The sequence below is a fragment of the Prinia subflava genome, chromosome 2, assembly GCF_021018805.1.
Source record: "Prinia subflava isolate CZ2003 ecotype Zambia chromosome 2, Cam_Psub_1.2, whole genome shotgun sequence".
In the NCBI taxonomy this organism is placed as follows: domain Eukaryota; kingdom Metazoa; phylum Chordata; class Aves; order Passeriformes; family Cisticolidae; genus Prinia; species Prinia subflava.
The window spans coordinates 71,395,529-71,416,211 of NC_086248.1; the positions used below are offsets into that span (position 1 = coordinate 71,395,529).

Here is a 20,683-nt window from a genome sequence, read left to right on the forward strand (position 1 = left end):
TTCCAGGATGAGGTCAGTGGCTGAACAACCTTTGTGAAGCACAGTAGAGCTGTTATAAAAAATATTATGTCACAGCTAAAGCATTTTTGCATAGGAAGTGGAAAACTATTAAAAACAAATCACCAATGCTCATTGTATCAATCTTCATTTCATTTACGCAAACATACATTAGGACCAATATCTTCAAGAGAATTTGTATAGGCTTCCAGGTCAAAAAGCTAAGAACCTACTCTTGGGGAAGAGGAAGGATGTATGACTGCTGTCAGTCATGGTAGACATTCATTACGCATAAAACGGGACAAGTATCACTGATTAACAAACAGACAAAATTATTAATATGAATTTTAAACTCAATAAAATTCATATAATTCACAGAAGAAGAGCACAAGAGATCAGGGAAAAAGATAAGAAAAAATTTACTTTTGCTCCAAAACAGGGAAATCTCAGCACACCAAAGCAGCAAAGTGATATAGAATTACTTACTCTTAATGAGGCCAGAGTGTGCAGCAGAGAGGACTACTGTGTGAGCTGGTTTTAGCTGAGGTAATTTTCTTCACAGTGGCTGGTATGAGGCTGTGTTTTGTATTTGTGCTGAACACAGGGTTGGTAATACAGAGATGTTTTAGTTATTGCTGAGCAGGGCTTACACAGAGCCACAGCCTTTTCTGCTTTTGGTACTGTCACATTGGTGAGGAATTTAGGGATGCAGGGAAGGTGGGAGAAGACACAGCTGGGACAAGTGGCCCAGGCTGACAAAAGGGATATTCCAGACCACACAACATCATGCTGTATATATGTGGGGGAAGAAGGAGGAAGTGGGGCATGTTTGGATTGACGGCATTTCTCTTCCCAAGTCAATGCTCTGTGTGAGGGGCTCCTGCTCTCCTGGGGATGGCTGAACACCTGCCTGCCCATGGGAAATGGTGAATTAATGCCTTGCTTTGCTTGTAGGTGTGGCTTTTACTTTCCCCATTAAAATGTCTTTATCTCAACTCATGAGTTTTCTCACATTTACCTTTCCTGTTGTCTCCCTGATCCTGCTGCTGGGGGAGTGAGTGAGGGGCCGTGGGGGGCTTGGCTGGGGTTAAACCATGAGAACGTGACACTAATGAATTTCAGCAAAGTGTTGAACCATGGCTTTGCAGGCATCACTGACCAGCACCAGAACAGTGCAGCATAAGAAAAAGGCATATAGCATAAAACAAAATCCTAACAAAATACACAATCACTAACCAACTAGAGAGGCCGTGAACTTTCATCACATTTCCTTTTCAAGCAAGGGCAAAACTTTCTGGTTTTAGAAGGGGAGATGCCTTGCCCTCTGACAATTTTTGCTATGCTAAGAATAGAATGAATGGAAGACAAAGAGCCTAGAGGAAAGAAGGGCAAGATTTTCCATGAATAAGCAGCAAAATCCCCTGTCACCTTGTCTTTGACAATGCTGCACACCAACTACTGATGTTAATTCAGTAACTTGGAAAAAGCCCTGGATGAAACCTGAATTAATATGGACAGGGAGTTAGTAAAGGCTGTTCAACCATGTGCTTTGCTTTTTCTAAAGCTCTGAGGCACTGGAAACTGGCCTCAAATCTGACTTTTTTTTTTTTTTTTTTTTTTTTTTTTTTTTTTTTTTTTTTTTTTTTTTTTTTTTTTCCCTAGAAAGATCTAGTTTCAATGCTGAGAATAGTTAAAAAGAACAGACCTTTCTGCTATTTCTTATCAAACAGTATGGTCATGTGCCACAGTTCCCCCCCTCCTAATTAAAAATCAGTACTTGTGACCCAGCATCTATAAACAGGAAAATACAAAAAAAAAAAAAAAAAAAAACACATTAACAATTTCTGAGTTCTTAATTCTTGTGCCCTTCTTCACTTTTTATCATCTCATATAGAAGCCAGTCATTAAAAAAATGTTATATGCAACAAGTATACATTGGTGCAATACTAATTGTCTACTAGGATTTCAAGGGAAAAAGTCAATTTTGTGTTATGTCCCCCTCCCTCAGACTACTGTGGGGCCCAGGAGACTACCTGTCTCATCTCTCCCTTTCTGCAAAAATCTCCCTCCACACCTTAAACCAGCAGATGGTTCCTTAGGATATAAAACAATATTCTCTTCCCCTTGTAGCAAAAACTTAATTTTATCATTGAAAATTCAGAAGATTCCTGCTATTGTCACAAAAGGCATGGTGGGTTCCATCAATCCAATTATCTCCTATCTCATGGATGTCATAGACAGAAGTGGGGGTGTTTTTTGGTGTGGTTTTTGCTTTGTTTAGGTGGTGTTTTAATGTCTTTTCTCCCTTGGTGCAGGAGGCAGATTGCATTCTTTGCCCTCCATTTTAACTGCTTGTGCAATGTGCATTTCATCTGTAGACAGGTATTAGTTCTGCCAGGGCTGAAAGACAAGCCCAAGGCTGGGAACTGAGAGTTCCATCCTGGCACAGACATGAATTTATCAAAGGATCTCCACTAGCACACAACACCAGATAACACTGATGATAAATTATTATAATTAAGCTGCAGAAACATGATTAGAAATCTAATCTGCTGCACTTCTATAGCGACAATTTCCTTTTCCACACCCTGTGGGCATTAGCTACACTTTCCAAAACCAGAAATGAAAGGCATAGTGAAGCATGTCTTTCCTCCAGACCCAGTTAATCTAGGCTAATCCACTTCTGTGAAGCAGGACCATCAAATTTCTTCTGACATTATTTAAATTTACTAAGAGTTTCCAAGACATTATACTTTGTCAAGAAACTGCAAACATTTTCAAATATATTGCAAGTGATTGTGAAGACAATAAGGATATTTGGTGAGAACCTGCACTGTGGTCACGCAGAATAAAACAGCTTGAAAAGTAATCTAATGTGTTTTAAAGGTGTGAACAGGATTTCTGCGAAGAAAGTGCTTTATTATATTCTCACTATCCAACTTCCCCCTGCTCCATGATACACAAAAGAGATAGGCAAAAATAGGTGTCCTAAGGGATAAAGTTGGAAAAAAAACAAAGGTAAGAAGAAAATACACAGAGTGGAAATGAGACAAGTCCAAGGAAGGAAAACAGACGAGCCACAATAATGGAAAGAGCAGGAGGAGAGTCAGAAAGTCCCCTTTCTAAGATTGCTATCAAGACAGAGCAATTAAAGAACAGCAAAAAAAGAAAGCACACAACATTTAAAGCAGAGGGGAAAATAGAACAAGAAAGAATACTTAAACTTTTCTTTTTTGTTAATTGGATTCACAACTGTGAAACTTTCCTGAACTATTAAAAAAAAGAGATTATCTCCCAAATAAGACTGGGCCCATATAGCAATGAAAAAATCACCTGTAAATTATTAACTAACACACTTAGCAATTTGCTTTTCATTATTCACAGTTCCTTTTATTTGTGAGTATTTTGGGCAAGTAAACTTCCCTCACTACAGTAGTACCAAGAAATCAGCAGGATCTTGCCAGATTTCCTCTCCCCTACAACACCTTTAAAATGCTACTTTTATTCACAAGTTCCTATGTTCTTGTTACCAGTTACATGGCTGAAAGTCATAATCCTTCCATTTGTGATATCATAACACTTCCACAGCAAAGTAAATGGTATGACAAGAGTTGCTGTTTTCAGGCTGGAAAAGAATATCAGGAAAACATGAGCCTTTAAGAAACAATAGTCCTGTATTCATGACAGCCTCTCTCATGTAGGCAGAAAAATAAGGTAACTGAAACAAAGCAGCTGTATTGTTCACGACAAGGAGGAGGGTGCCCAGGCCGTTCCTACGGGTTATAGGTCTTAAAGGTCTAAGAACATTTTAAGGTCCAAACAGAGTTGTTTATTATACGAAAACATGCATCTGAATGTGCAAGAGTCCTAAATGAGCAGTCTTACAATGTCACAATCAGTTATGAGTATAAAGTATATGAGTAAAAAGTCTTAGAAATAAAATTTCAGAATAAACAGTAGTCTTAACATGGAATTAAACATAACATTCCAGCCTTAGGATAAAACAACCTCCACTCTCCTGACCCCAAACAGGGTTTTTGGCCGTGGGGTCACAATAACAGAAAGGGATCACGAGATCACAAATCCCAGACAGGGGTCCTGGCCGCGGGGATCACAGCGACAGAAAAGATCCTGAGATTCTGAACCCACACAGAGCCCCCGGCAGCAGGGTCGATGGCAGTGGGGGATCCTGAACCCGGCAGAGTTCCCGGCTGTGGGGTCGTAGTGACAGGAAGGGGGTCCCAAGGTCCCGAATCCCACGCAGAGTTCCCAGCTGCAGGGATCACAGGAACAGGAAGGGGTCCTGGGGTCGCAGAGGCAAGAAGGGGTCCCGGGGTCCGAACCCTCGCAGAGTCCCCGGCAGCCCCGAACAGAGTTCCAGGCAAACGCTGCAGGGGGAAAGGGAAGGGACGGGACCCCGGGGCCCTGATCCAAGCGACAAAGGCTACAATAGATGGTATCTTTAGAATTCCATTCGGTTCCCTGGCAGGGCTCCTTCCCCAGGCTGCAGAAGGTGGAGCTTGGATCGATAGATCGGGTTGATCAATCGATCCCTTCACTTCCAACCCAGAGGCTTTTATCCGTAAATTACAAATGCATATTGCTATCTTTATCTACACATTACCCAATCTAGGTGCAATTTTCTAAGTTTGTAAAACTACGAAAAACTACAAAAAGCAGCATCAAAAACCTACGCATATAGCATATCTATCAGTGCAAAAACTCTATCTTATTAGCGTAAAAGTTCTATCTTATTGTGTGCAAAAATTCTATCTTGTTATGTGAAAAACTCTATCTTAACATACATTAAAAACTTTATCTTATTTGCGCAAAATTCATACCAAAAATTATAAACAGTACTCTACTCTATTTTTGTTGTGTCTAAACACTATCACTAGGCCTGAAGCTCTGTACTTCTACACTAACAGCTAGGCACTTAGGGCATGTGAAGCTTAATACTGAGGCTTATATGTCTACTTTATGCATACATGGCTTTATATGTTCTAATTTTTCTAAAGGTTTTAATTCAATCCCTTCGCATTTCACTCTCTGTGGAGGATCCACGGAAACATGGACTCCAACAGGAGGGATTGTCCAAAGTAAAGTGTTGTTTTTCTTATCTTCTTTTCTGTCAGAGTCAGGATTAAAAGCTCGAGAGACAGTTTCATGTTCAGACGCAGATGTTTATTAGTTCTTATCTATAGTACAGTCTCACAAGCTGTGAGTTCCAGCTAACAAAGTAGAAAATGGCCTTTAGCTCTTTCTTTCCAAGGCCTTTTAAGAACTGTCCAATTATGAAATGACACCTAAATTATTTTTACTTTTAACCCAATAACCAACCCCCATGGTCCACAATGCAGACTTTTCTATCCAATTACAAAACACCACCCAAACCCATGAAGAAGAAGGTGAAAAAGAAAGGACTAACCTACACCCTAAATCCTCCACCTTGCTTTATATATATTACTATATTCTAAAACCTTAAACTCTAAGTTTTCCACACTGTGATATTACACACTTCTATTCAAACTACAGACTCATAATCTCAGTGCTATCACTCAATTTTGGAAGCCTGTTCCACAGCCTCAGCTCAAATGCAGTGTTTTCTTGAGGGTCAGTGCCTGTCAGTACAGAAAGCCTAAAATTCTGAGCTTCCAGAGCTCCAACAGTAAAGTGTTTGATTGTTCCCATGAGAGTTTGGTGACACTGCCATGTGTTCTTCACATCACTGAAACATGAGAAATTATTTGGTGGTAGGGTTTTTGGGTACCCACCAGTACGATAAAACTGCACATTATGGTCGAGAGAGACTATTTTACTCTAAAGAACCACAAACCATGATAATGCAGAATGCCTTCAAATGTCACTGGAGACACTGAAAGAAAATTTCTTCCAAATTTATGAATCTGCCAAGTTATGCACCATATTCACTTCATGCAGCATCAACTTCTAAACATGTTCCAAAATTTCAGTATGTAAGTTAACCGAGCCTAGCCCTGCAGTCCTTTGTTGCAACAGAAGGCAACACAAATGATTCCACTGCCATCCAAGGGCATTTTTCACGAAGAAAAGGACCTCTCATAAACAACAGGCTGATGTCATAAGCAAACAACACAGTTGGGAAAACTACCCCTATATATTCAATGTTAAAATAAAAACACAAAATATTCCAAACAGACAGGAACAAAAGAGAAAGAGAGCTACAAATCCGCAAGGATACACCATCCTTTTGATGCGCTCTGAGATCACCCTCAAGACCATCAGCAGTATGAAACAATGTCTTCTCTGCGTGCTGTGCTATTCAGAGCATTCATACCCAGCACTGCTCCCTAAACCATTTCTGAAACTCAGTATTTTATAAAGGAGACCTGAGGCATGTGGTATGTAAGCTAACAGTGAATACTAAAGAAAGACAGTAACTTCTAAGACTGTTCATTCTCACGTAAACTGGAATGTGGTGTGGTGGCATTTAATCCTGACCTATCCTCTTATGGAATGGGACCCTCAGAACATCATATGTCTTGCCTGAAGGGACAGGATATCAGTGAAGATGACATGCTCAAATGCATTAAAAACACTGCCTGCATGAGAAACCCTTGTTTCTGATACAGAAAACATGCATGCCCTAGCTGTCTGAGCTACCAGGCTGCAGCCACACTCGTTCTGAGCTAGGCAAGTGACATTTGATTGAAACTCTCAAAAAAACCCAAAACCCACACATGAGACAGGTAAAACAGACCTTGGGCTCAATTTCTGCTGCTTCAATAAATGCAGATTGCCTTTATCCCACCAACTCTCTTAATACCTCAGTGAACGAGGAGCCATGCAGATGAGCACAACTTAGAGTAAGACTCCACGACATTTTCTGTACTGTGTATCCAGGGGTAAAAATTAAGGCACCATTAATACGAAAACAAACATTGTTGAACAGAAAATGGACCCAAGACAAACAGCAAAAGAGAGTCAATTGAAGAAGAAAGGTTTTGCACACATTTGCAACATTAACCGGTACTGTAACTTTCAACAATGGCAAAGTACAGTCACTGCAGTATTGAATCTTGTTATATTTATCCATTTCCCCTTTCTTCCAGGATAGCACAGAAAATAGCTCAATAAAACACCTTTGTGTAATTGTCACCAGTTATTCTTGAACAATATTATTCCCCCAAGATAATTTCATGATTTCTATCTGGGAATTAGGAAAAGCCACTTAAAAGCCCTGTTTTTGTGATGAATGGAAGTCACAGCATAATCTTTTTGGGTCTGGAGAACAGTACAATCACATTAAATTGCCTCAGCTCAAGAAATGTCATCTTTACATCGGCTGGTACAAAAAAATTGTTTCCAGCCTGAGGCAGCTATGATAAGGGATTTAGAAGTCATCACCATGTGGGTCAAGAGATATAAAGGAATGCATCCCCACGTATAAAGCGTCTGCTTCTCAGAATTTTGGAGCTAATGTTCTCACAGCTGTGTATGACTTAGACCAGCTGGGAAGAAGAAAGGGACTAAATGAGTCACTAGAAGGATCTAGTATTTTGTCTAATCTGCATTTTAATGCTCCAGCAGCAGAACTGTTGGTAAGCAAAATAAGATCAGATCATTATCCAGCAAGGGATGGGGCAGTAAAGTCTCTTGGAAGCACAGTAGAAAACAGACAGTCCTGGGGGCAGGCAAGCAAAGGTGACATTTCAGCCCTGTCTGTGCACTGCTAAGATACTGCCAGCAGCTGGAACAACCCTCAGCACAACTGAGGAGGGTCGTGGGTTACACAAAATTACCACAGACCATCTGGCACTCCCAAGTATGCCTGTGCTGCTCCACAGACAAGAGGGAAAAGCTTTTGGAAAGCCTTACTCAGCAGCCTTAGCACAGCAGTTTTCTCTATAGCACACATCAGAGTTTCTATAACATGACACATGGGCGCTAACAGCTCCAGATGAAATCTTTAATGGCTTTACAGCTCTCTCTCCTAGGATCAGTTTGTGACCCTCACCCATTTACACGACTAAAGCTCACTTGTGGCAGAACTTGGTGGTTTTTGAAAGAGTTGGATGGTTGAAGTCCACTTTATTCATGGCAATGATATAAAGTGCTAGCAGAGCCTTCACTTGGTGTAGAAATAGGTGAAACAAAAACAAAACCCCATTTTTTGTGGAAGAACAAGGATCCCATGAGAAGATGCTCATCTGAATTTCAATGAGCTAAAGCAATTACTGTAAACTTCTCCTGTACAATCCCTCCTAAATGGCTCAAGTGATGAGCTGAAGTTACCCACACATAACTTCTGGTACTTCAGATATTCACACAGACAGAGGTCTCTGCTGAACTCACTTTTATTATCCTAACTCTGACCACTTTTGCACATCTCCTGTTTACTAACAGAAGGTAAGCAATGATATTCACACTCGCAAGGGAGCGGCCAATGATTTAATGTATAAACTGGAAGAATGAAGTGAGGTATGCTGGAGGAAAGAGCCAGCCAGCAGCATTATTAAACATGCTATTGGTTCAGTCTTTTACTGGAGGATACTGTCCTCAACAACTGTCAGAATATAACCTATATTTTAAATCAGGAAAAAACAATGTCAAGTAATCTGTATACTCAGTGAGTGCTTCACCTTTCTTGGGGTGAAACTATCAGATACTGAACATATTTCCATTTTTTGTCAATGCATATTTTCCCATTTTTTCTTTAGATACAAGGCTATCAAAAGAATAGCATTCCTAATGAAAATAGTCTATCAAGCTACCTGACAATGGATGCATTTTTTAGGCCACAGTGAAAAGCATTGCATTTGCTTTAAAAACCAACCAACCACAGGTAAACCCAAAACCCCCACCTCTCCAAAAGGTATTCCAGCAAATAGGCTAGGTACCCCTCCCCTCTCTCCAACCATTAAAAAAACCAAAAAGGATAAGTGGAATACATTCCAAACTTTTCTTAAGAAAATAAAAAAGAGAAGAGGGGAGGGAAATTAATTGACAAAATAGCTTTTTCAAAACTTGAATCTTCATTTAAGTTTTGTTATGAGATTTCTTCATTAACTTCCTTTTCCTTCTGTTACGAAGTGGTCAAAAATGACATTTTAAGAGTTCTGCTTTACTTTGAAGCTGCATCTTAAATTGAAAGGTTCTGAATCTCAGCTGTTTCTATTTGAAACATTACCTGGCAAAATAATAGGTTTCATCTGGAGAAAAACTTTAGAGGCTTATTTGAATTCATGCTACCCAGACTTGACCCTCTTTTGGTTTCAAGAGCATCCCCAAAAGTACGTCAATGAGCCAGATGCAAATTCTATCTCTGTCTAAAATGTAATCTTAAAACTTACTCTTTAAACTTTCCTTAGAGACACTTTCTTTAGCTTATGATAGATATATAAATGAGTAATCTGAGCATCTCTATGAAGACAAAAAAAGAGAAACTCTCTCAAGTTACTGCTCTAAGCAGGGGCAGGGTTCGGGGAAGCCTCTTGGGCTCTTGCTTGCTTTTTTTTTTTTTATTGCTCAAGCTGTAAAACAGGTGTTGCTAACTATTTAAAAACCAAAGAAACTATAAAAAACAAATATCTATAACCACTTATTAGCATAAAAATAAAATCATTTTCAAGACGTAGTATCTTGGAAATGTCTTTCTCATAAAAAAATTATAGATTTTCTCTTTCCATCAATACTCAAACAAATTTTTAGCTCTTAATTACTTGAACTGTTTTTAGACTAATACCATTTGCACATCTTGGAAAACAAGTTCAGGACTGAATCTTCACCATCTGGGACCTGCAAATTCTATCTGACAAACCTCTGGAAGGATAAACAAACATACAGCTTCTCCAAGTATTTAACACTTAAAGACAAATTCACATCCTTCTAGGAGCCTGATATGTTAATTAAATCCATAAATCTACTCTATAAGCATCAAAACATGTCATTATACTTTATTTTTTAATAAAGAGTATGATTTTCAAAAAAACAGCACAAAAAACTTGTCTTAAACTTATGAACTGAAGTATATGGAGTAAAAATATTAAAAAAGGGTTAAGCAGCACACAGAAAAAGGCTTGATCTTCAGGTCTGTTTGCATAATTTTTTCATTCAGATCTGAATATATTTTACATTTAAGAGTTGAGTAAAATAAATATTTCTGTATTCAAAAGTATGAGTGAACAAAACTAAATATATAGAGCTCTCTCTTTATCAAACAACAAAAAAATGGCAAGGGCAACAATTTATTAATTATACCTGCTCAGTAATGGAAATGGAAGTGGTGCTTATTTGGTAGATTACATTTTATTAAGACACAAACTCCAATTACAATCCATGAAAGCCTTTTTAAATACAAATATACTCATTCAGGGCAAAGGTCACTCACTAGAAGATTCCATTACAACAGCACCGTAGTATTTGCTAACCATATTTCAAGGAGAAGCCTAAAGTCAGAGGGGTCACCTCGAACCCTCTTCACACAGCAAGACAAGGAAATAGGAACATTAGCATTTGTTTCAAAAATCAAAGGCATAAAATCTGTAAATTTTGCATTAGGATTCAGTTCTTAAATATTTCTATTGTGGTCTTGGTTTGTATTTGCCCTCCACAATACCCCGAATTGGCATTTTTTCAAAACTGTTATATAGACAGTCATTACTTGCTAAATATGTCCAGAATTCTGGTAAGGGATTTTTGGACCTGCTCAGTGTTGGGTTTTGCATAGGAACCGAAGGGTGATTTTCCACCCAGCTGTCATATTCCCAGTCAGGGTTTCTGGCTGGACCACTGCTGCTCCAGAGCAGCCCTGTGCACTGGAGAACACAGTGATTCTTTCTTTTACCTGCACCCATTGCTGGGCTGCTGAATGCAGCCATGAACAGAGCTCTTAACACATATGGTATTTCCTACTTTGAACTATCTTTGGGATTATTCTAATGCAAGTTCCTTAACACTTTTATGCGTATCAGTGTGCATGTTCAAGCATTTTTATGATATCAAAGGTTTTCATGATACCATCCTTACCTATGCAGCTTATCCTCCAGAACCTCCATGTATCTCTCAGCATTTTCTTTTACACTGGTCACTGCAAAATAAAGGCCAAAGTTAGGTAATGATGTAACTGTAGAGTTCTATGGGAGTTTTCTTTTTTTAAACCACATCTCTCACCCACATATTTTACACATATCAGTTAAGAATAAGAATCTTTTTCACATTCAAATTATAGTGTGGGTGTCCTCTCCCTTTTTTCTTAAAAGTTTTTTGTATCTGTATTATAATAATAGATCAATAATGAATGCATTAACTTCTTGGCTGGGCCAGAAAAATGGTGAGCCTAACAAAGGCATAGTTTGTAGGAGTTTCCTCTTGACAAAATAAAAAACAAAGACAACAATGACAGCCAAAAAATCATCTCCACAAAAAAAAAATATTACCCAGGCAGCTGGGTAATATTTACCTTTACTTTAAGCTCTTTACCTTTAGGAGAAGCCAGCCTAACAAACACATCAGTCCATGCACAACAGTCCTTTAAATTGTTATCAATCTTATATCAAACTTTTTCCGATAAAAACAAAACACTATAGAATGAAAAGAAATACCACTCAAGATTGTTCTTAAATTTAGGCTGGGGTTTTTTTGTGGTTTGGTGTCTGGGGGGAAGAGTTGTGTGTGTGTGTGTTTGTTTGTCTGCCTTTAAAGTTCAGACCTAGACATTCTCTGAGTCCCTACAACTTCTTCACCCAGAAGACCCTCCAAAAGACTACTTACCAAACCACACAACAACAAAGCTGTTCCTTTGAATGGCCACTGATACTCCATCAATGGTAGAAAGTAAATCTCTTTTGGGAAAATGGAGGCTTTTAGATAATAACCATTTTCATAATATGACAACATTTCTTCCCCCCCTCCCTAATAGCTGCTTGCAAAGTCCTTGTCTAGCAGGACTGTAAATCACCTGGTCTCTTTTAAAGTCTTAATTCATTGTACATCAAATATATATTTTATATGAGAGGCATCCTACAGAGCATCACTGTTTTTATGGGCAAAACATGCCTCATGGATCAAGTACCCTGTGAATTCACCCACCCATCTCCCCCACCCTCCTTACAACGCCATGGCTCCAAGCACAGCTTACACATGTCAAGTGTTTTCCCCTTCTGTGTTTGGTGAGTTTTTTTCCTTCACAAAGTAGAATGTCACCCACTAAAGCCTAACCTGCAAACTCAGCATTAGCCATATCAGCTGTGCTGCAGTTTACACACAGAGGAGCTCACTGAGGTAATGCCATTAGCAGCAAGCACCAGGGTCAGTGTAACATCCGCTGTCTGCAGAAGGTGGTGCTCACCAGGTCACACAGCAGTCACATCACTGACGCTGTCTGCAATGCTATGGCAAGCAGGGAACACGTTCTGCAAGGCTGATTTACTTCTGGGTTGTTTGTTTTGGTTGTTACATGGCTTTATTAGATTAGCAAACAAACACACCAACCAAACAACAAAAAAACGTGAAACAAACAAAAAACCCCAAACCCACCACAGCCCCCGTAGTCTGGAAGCAGGATTCTGCAACACTGTATTGTACATAGACAACTGCATCAGTTTATACATTCAAAGGCCCAATTACTCATTAGAAGAATGCTGATGGATATCATGCAAAGGGGTTTATAAGGATTTTTGCACTGGCACTGGAGACTAAATAACTTTCCCTAGCTTGTAGCAGTTCTGTAACAAGTACAAGGCTTAGTGAAAGCTCACAGTTTCCTTACCATGCTTTTATTCCTACACTTCCCGTGGAACTGCGGAGAGCCCGCAAGACGGCAAGACTTCCTTTAATGACACGCTACAGCTTTATATAAAGGGCCACCACTTCTTGCAAACTCCCTATCCATCAATCCCTAAATGTGCTGACCTGAGGCCCAGTGCATGCTTTGATAGCAAATAGCTTCAAGGTGTCAGGTGCTGTACTTCCCTTCTCCTGCCACTGTCACAGTGTCCTTCAACGTGAGCTGTTACCACTCAGGGGCTCATTCTTTTGGATAACAAAGTCAGCAGATATTATTAATTTTTGGAGAGGCATGAGAAGAGGTGCAGAATCTGCTTCACACTCACTTTGTTTCTAACCAATATAGAGACTTCTTACGTTACATGAAAGATAAACCTTGCTTTCAATTTCTCCTGCTGTGCCTGTCACTTTTTAATTGGGTTTGATCTGATGGAGTAATTCACACTTTCACAGTTCAGTCCTGCCCCTACATGCAATTTTACAATGCCCTTGAAGCACACAGCTTAATACACCAGCATTATTCAATGACTAAAAGTAATGGACAAGAATGCACCACTAGTCAAAAGTAGGTCAGCAAAAAGCTAACACTCATTTGGAAATCACCTCACATCACTAAACCCTACTCTCTCCTGTCAAACATTTTAACTACATTAAAAGAAATGCAAACTTTGCTGCTGAAAGAGAAAGCTCCCCAGACTAGCTTTGTCTCCTTGCCTTCTCTGTGTAATTGGAAAAGCTGTGATCTGGATATTTTGCTGGAAGGAAAACACATCTTAAAAATCTGATTAAGGTTACTTCCCTTGCAACAAACTGTAGACAGCACTGCAACAAATACAGAAATACTTTCAGCCTTTTAGATCATCCACTGAAATAGAAGACAAGCAATAGATTAGCAGATTTTTTGTTATAATTTAATTAATATATTCACCCTCACTTAAAAGCAAAAAAAAATGCAAACAGGAAACGGTGCATGGCTTCAATCTGGTCAAGAAAGTACTAGATGACAGATAAATAAAAGAAATAATAATTTATGAGATTCTTCTCTGCATGCCAAATGGTGTATTTTTACATTTAAGTGAATGGGGTTGCCTTTTTCCATCAGTTTTCTGGGGATTTACATGCTTAGCTTATATTGGCCTTGAGGGGAGTTACTAAAATAAAGAAGTATAAATACTCACAGAAGATCAGAACACCACGTTATTTGCTAAGACTAAAAATAAACTTCTCTTGTGAAGTCTTAATTGAAGAAAAGTGAGTAAGCATTTCTTTCCTTTATTTCGTCCTAATTTTTCTTCCTCCTTACAGCAGCGAAGTCCAGTCTTGGAACCAGTTCTGGTCAGAGAGAACTAAGGAGCAGCAGTGAGCTCCTGTGGTGCCTTTTAACTGCTACAGAATGTAAATCTGCCGTTTTAGGAGCTGCATAAATACCATTCAATAATTAACCTACATAGCATTCCTTTAAAATATCATCACATGCTACTTCTCATCTGAATCAGCCCCAGTGGGGTAATGCTATCTCTATTACTTACAAAGATTATTCAAGCCTGCACATGAAAGTGTATAATTACTTTTATTCTTCAGTCTTTTATTCTTTGGTCCTCAAAAACTGAACTTAAAAGGACCTTTGGACTATGAGATATGTTTTTGGATTCTATGATCAATATTTTCTAAAACTTTATAAAACCTGAGTATCTGACAGGAGATACCTCAAACCCAGTGTTCATATGGATGCTCCAGAGGCAGAAGCTTGGCAACTCAGAATAAATCTTTAAAACTGAATAAGGGGCTTAAAAATGCTGGTCAATATCACAGTAGTTTTCACAGGTCAGTGGTTCTCTACCAGACAAGTCATCCACTAAGTCCAAGAGATACAAAGTCCAAAGTAAATTTTTTGCCTTCCATCCTAGAAGGTTGTTGGGGTTTTTTTGTTTGCGTTTTTTTGTTTGGTTGTTGTTGTTTTTTGGATAGAGAGTGTAGATGAATAATGACACATAGTTTTACACAAAATTAAAGGTTGGAAGAGCTGCAATAGCTCCTACATCAACACCCAGCATAAAAAGAACCACCAGACATTACCTGCCTGAATGAAAACACTGAAACCTACAAATTTAGCCTTTCTGATCCACAAGCATTATGTTCCTTCTCAAATATTTTATTAGATAGAGTAAAACTTCCACTGGCTTCAATGATATTTTTGCCTGACTTAAGGGTCTAGGAATAAAAATAAAAATAACTGCATAGACGTGCATTGATCTACTCTGAGGACAGGTTTAGGTGTGAACAAAGCTGACATTGCTTCTCCTGTCACTATTCTTTTTATTTAATTGTAAAAATTTTTATTAATACTAAGAGAAAATAAAAGCAGAAAACGATTCTATGAAAATGATTCTGATCTTTTCTGTCATGAAAGATGTACTACACTAATGTGTGAAGCTGGGGTCTGAAAAACTGAAGAACGGCTTTGGTATATTTAAAGGTTCACTTGAAGAGACAGTCAAACTTCAGAGATGACATCTCAGCTGCCCAAGTACATGTCAAGATGATTTATCAAGCCCCAGTAACAAGATATTGGCTTACAGAATGGTAAGGAATTGTGCATCCTGCAGACAGGGGAAAACCCCAAAGAACAAACTCTCTGTGAAGAACAATGGCCACTCTCCAATGCATTGTTCCCAAGGAACTCAAGTAGAAAGAGCAGAAAATGTCAGGATTAAAGGCACAAAGATAAGTGCCTTATTAAAGAAGTGTAAATACTTAAAAAAGAGAAATGAAATTCTATACTGGTTCCCTGTCATCCAGTAATGAAGTAAATACTGAGATACGTAGTTATTATCTGTCTCTTCCAGTAATTGTGGTTTGTTCTAAGAAATGTGCTAATCCACTAAATAACAGCACAAAATAGCTGAGGAAATTACTGCCACCAGAGATGAGGTGGCCAAAATTTAGGAGTCCAAATGATCTGGCTATTTTGCAATTAGAAACACTACATGAAGGTGAACTGGAAACACAAACATCCGTAGCGAACATGTAAGAAATAAAAGCCAGACATTTAAAGACACAACACAATCTTACTTGATGGGAGTTGAAAATATTCTCTGGCCAATTGGAGATGATTCCATAACTCAATTACAAGGCTTTTCCCTCCTTCTGTAAGCAGCTGGCCTGGACAATAGGATACTGTCCTGCCACACAAGTGGAAAGCTGTGCTTTGCAGTGGCATACCACTGGCAGGCAGCTCAGGAGCAGCAGTTCTGCTGGACTGGGATCTGTGAAGGCAGCAGGGCTGTACTGTGCAGGCCTGCTAGACAGTCCCAGTCCCTCTGGATGGAAAAGAGTCTGCAACAAAAGCTGGGTGATTCAGTAATGTTGATCTTATCATAATCCCATCCCACAGGAGAAAAGGGGGCTTTCAGGGATCCATTGTCAAATGACACTCCACTGCTTTCAGAGCTCTCACAGGGATGGAGTATGTAGTATCTCGTCCATGTGAAAATTTCCATCAGCATCACCTTCCTCTCCAGCACTAGACAGTCAACTGCTCTGATACCATAGAGCAGCACTTCTGACATATAGAAGCAAACAACTAAAAGTTCCATCTAGAGCATCATTGTCTTAAAATACTTTGGTCACTCTCACATTTAAAATCTTACAGTATATTTCTCCTTTATACCCTCTAACTCTGGAAAAATATGGGAAGTAATAAAAATCTATGAAGAGTAATAAAGAAATACAAAATTGGCAGAACAGAGGACAGCACAGCATTTTGCCCCTAATACTGCACTGAAACAGGAAAAGATTGAAACAGTGTGAATAACTCACCTTCCTCAGGAAGTTCCCTTTGGAGCTGTGGATGCAGGGTTCAGTTTCTACTGTTCAATTTCTCCCTATCACATTGGGACATCCTGAACAGGAGGAAGTGTAGTCTAACCTCCAGACATGCTGGGAATGAGTGAGCCTGCAAGCCCAGAAGAACCAGCTTCCTCCCTTTAGGAGATCACATAAAGGCCAAGTTTGGCCAAGTTTTTCCAGCTCATTTGGAAAGATGGCAGTGTTTTACACATAGCAGAAGTGGGCAAAGAAAATGCTCCTTCTGCTTATGTCAAAGTTCTCAACATATTTACAGATGGCTTAATTTGTAGACCTTGGTGCAACCATTATTCTGAGCATGCAATAAGACAAGTGGCACCTTGCCTTTGATGTAAAGAATTACAGCTAAACAGAGATGGCATACAGAAGATACTGATTTTAACAGAGCAGCCACATTCTGCTCCCAAGTCAGATGTCAGGGCAGATATAAGTTATGGAAAAATCTCAGAATGAACAGAAGTTTGACAAAGAAATAAAAAACAGAAAATAGATCTTACAAAGGGAAATGACAGGAGGTGTCAGCAGCTCTGCCTATAACAACTGACAATTCTGTCTTTGAGCAAGGCATAAAAGGTTTGCAGAGGTGACAAGGAGCAGGGGAAAGCCACCCTGCATAAAAAGGCACATTTGAGAAACAGACATTCCCAGAATCTGCCTCCTGAACCTTCTTTGTTGTATGCAGTACTTTTCATCCAAAGAGACAGGTGACCCTTCAAGTTCTGTGATGATTAAATTGCCTATATTCAAGAGAATTACTGTACTTTCACATGATTTCTTTCAAATTTCTGCAAAATCTGTCAAACCTGACACAGGGATTCCTTCCGTGCTGCATGTGGGAGACAGCAGGCAGAAGGAGGCGAATTACTTTCAGTAAATAATTTACCTTAAAAATAATCAGCTGAATTTTTATGCATTGTTTTATTACATAGTATCAAAGCAAGCATCCTGATTCTAAACTGAAGGGGCAGCAGGCCCACCAGTCACCAGAGCACATAATAACATGAAAAGAGATCTGCCTTGATACTTTAAGAGACCATATAAAGTGTAGGGAGGGTGACAAGGCAAATAGCACCAGATCACCCACCCGAGCAGCCCCAGATGTGGAAGCAGCCTCCTGGCCTTCCAACCTCTCCCCTGCATGTACCACCTCTGTAGCAACCACAGGCTAGGTGCAGATCCCCTGTCACGGGTTTGGTTACTTTTCCACAAATGATACAAAAGCTACAAATAATTGGAGTACACTTAATGGAAGTTTAAATTGGCTGCAGAAAACCAGGGGGAAAACCATTCCTACTTCATGTGTTTGGTACCAGTAACATTCTCACTTCAGGGTAATCTGACTTTAAACCAAACTCTCTGCTTTACACTGCTGACATAAATCAGCCAACTTGCCCCAGAAAGGTTTTCTTCATTGCAGACAGGCTTAACTTTATTTAAAACTAGATTCTTGCACTATTTCTAGCTCCAGACTGACCGTATAGTACAATTTCTGGAAGAACGCTGGAGATCTTCACCGCTAACATCCTCTGGGGATGAGGTTCCTGAATTCTTCTATGGTAAAGTTCAAGTTTTCCTCTCCCATTCCATCACACGGATAGGACCATCCTCTTTTCCTTGCTTCTCTGAAGCCACCACAATCACTGTTTAAACTTTGTTGCACAACAACTTATAACTTACTTTAGTATTGAAAGTAACGTCTCTTTTCCAAAACCCGAGAAAAGTTTCCTTTCACTTTATATTCTTATTTCTCTTGCATCCTCTTCTAAGCAACGGGGGAGAAATGAAGGGAAGGCAGAGATACCAGAGAGCAATCTGCTCACATTTTCTCCTACCTGGTTCTCCTCTCTGCCTATTTGCCACCTATTACTTCAATCCTCTGCTGACCATCTGTTCAACCTTCCTGCTCCAACAACAACAAAAAAAAAGGGAAAAAAAAATTCCTTTTTTCCTTTCTCCTCACAAAGCAAAGCCTGAACATCAAGGAGAGCCCTCATGTGTCCAGCTTGCCCTCTGTAGATTGTCAGCAATCACAAGACATCATCTGGAAATCATTACACACCCAAACAAGGCAACCAGACTCAACATGTGCACAGGCACCAGAAGAGTTCAAACTCGTTACTTGAATTGCCACAAGTTTTTTCCTGGAAGTAAGATTTATTTTAACACTGTTAGATAAGATAAAAAGACCCAGAATGAGCTCTTTGTATAGCTCTCCAAGACAAACAACAGAGAACAATCAAGGCTTTATGCATGAGCTAAGCTCCATGACAATTACTGACAACACCTAATGCCTATGTTATGAAAGGCAGGAACAGGTCAAACATTTTTGTCTGACCAGGCAAACTATAAAACAATTGAAATCACAATTCAATTTTTGGCTTAAGAGGATACTTTACAGGTAATATGGATGATCCACAGACCACGAGACACATGTCACAGCCATTCAACAACATCAGGGCTTCTAAAAGACACACTAGCTGGTTTCAGGTGGCTGTTCTGCTGAACTTCCACCTAATGCTTTAGTACCTAAATCACAACTAAAATATTATATTAAATTACCCTCTTTGGCTTTTTAATTTAAGGTCACAAAGAAAAGGTGACTTAAGATTTTTCTCAATCACTCTTACCCCTCCTGAATTTTTTTTCTAAAAGAACTCTGCAAAATTTCATGCTAGTCTTAATACTGCTGATTATTCTTTTCCTATCTCAACATGATTGCTAGGCAGGCCATACAAATTAGCATGAACCCAGGCACCTACAGAGAGACAGCCCTAAGTCAGAGGATAAAATATGTTTTTACTTCAACAAATACAATTAATTATTGCAGAAATTGTGCTCAAAACTTCTTTATTGAACAAAACCACATCACTGCAACACAGAAAATAAAATTAGAAAAATGGAATTTTCCCCCAAATGCTGCTGTAGAATCTGGTTACTAGAAGAGATTAAATGGAGAACAGCATACAAGCATAAGAGTTTTGAAAAGCAACAAAAAAGGGGAAAAAAGTATTCAAAAAGCCAATGCTATCACTGACAAAGGAAAATCACAAACACTTACCTTCATAGTAGAACAAATTGCTACTAAGGTATCAGTCCTTCAGATAATTTTAAAGAAAGCAAAGTGAAACTTAAAGGTATATACTGAAGGTTAGAAGTAATATAAATTGCAATAGTGATGAGAAAGAATATTCAGCACTGCAAGCTATTTTTTAACAACTTTGAAATGACATCAAATAAAGCAGGGACTTCCTGTACCAAGGCTTACAAACGATACCTGCAAATAGCACTAGCTTACATTTTTTGTACTGCTGTTCTCTCCACGGATCTAGAACAGGTCTTGAAACTTCAGAGAAGCAGCAATTTCTGTTTTGAAAAGCAGCTGACAACGAGGCCATGATCCAGGGAAGCAGTGTCCCACATACACCGAAGTTTTCAGAAACCCTTTGTAAACTACGTGACCACTCTTGGCTGTACCAGTCATCCTCTCTGCAATGCAATTACAGCGCTTCCAAACAAGAAAAAATGTGAGGCCGCTCAGCAGAGAGGTTGAGCAGAGCCTGTTCTGCAGCCATTCCAGGGGCAAGGGAGCTTTAATGTATCACTTTCCTTAATCCCTAATAATCTTTGCCCTAGCTGCCTCCTCCTGGCATTATGCAACCTGCACCTAACAGCATATGAGTTTCATGAAACCCACAAGTAATATTTGGCCATGCCTGACATATCAATGTAAACATGATGCTTTTGACCATGAACATGCAGCGATGCCTTAAAAGCCTCTCTGCTCCTTACACACAAAGCTGGGGCAGATATTTACACAATGTAAGTGGGAGAATTACAGCAGCTGAGCAAAACAGATGTACTTACAAGAATGTACGTGCCCTAAGAGCTTCTACTAATCCTGAGCATCCAAAAGGGCAGAGTCACAGACACAAGGGCACACGGTTGAGTGGACAGATGTTTTTTGAACTGCTTTCAAGACAGGATCATTAATTTAATTGGCTGACTTAAAAATGTTGCTTACACTATAAATTGTTAGTTTTCCTATTAGTTTCCC

General features: G+C 39.2%; 1 protein-coding gene across 5 annotated transcripts in view; it reads right to left on the bottom strand.

The window, feature by feature from the left end:
* Positions 1-20,683, bottom strand: part of DISC1 (DISC1 scaffold protein) — a 192,080-nt gene that overhangs the window by 33,402 nt on the left and 137,995 nt on the right. For all 5 annotated transcript variants that reach the window (XR_010079339.1, XR_010079338.1, XM_063390492.1 and 2 more), the window contains one exon: positions 11,005-11,065. Coding sequence is in view for 3 of the 5 variants with exons in the window: in XM_063390492.1 (XP_063246562.1) it covers positions 11,005-11,065 (61 nt within the window). In the remaining 2 variants the exon portion in view is untranslated. The remainder of the gene's footprint in view (positions 1-11,004; positions 11,066-20,683) is intronic.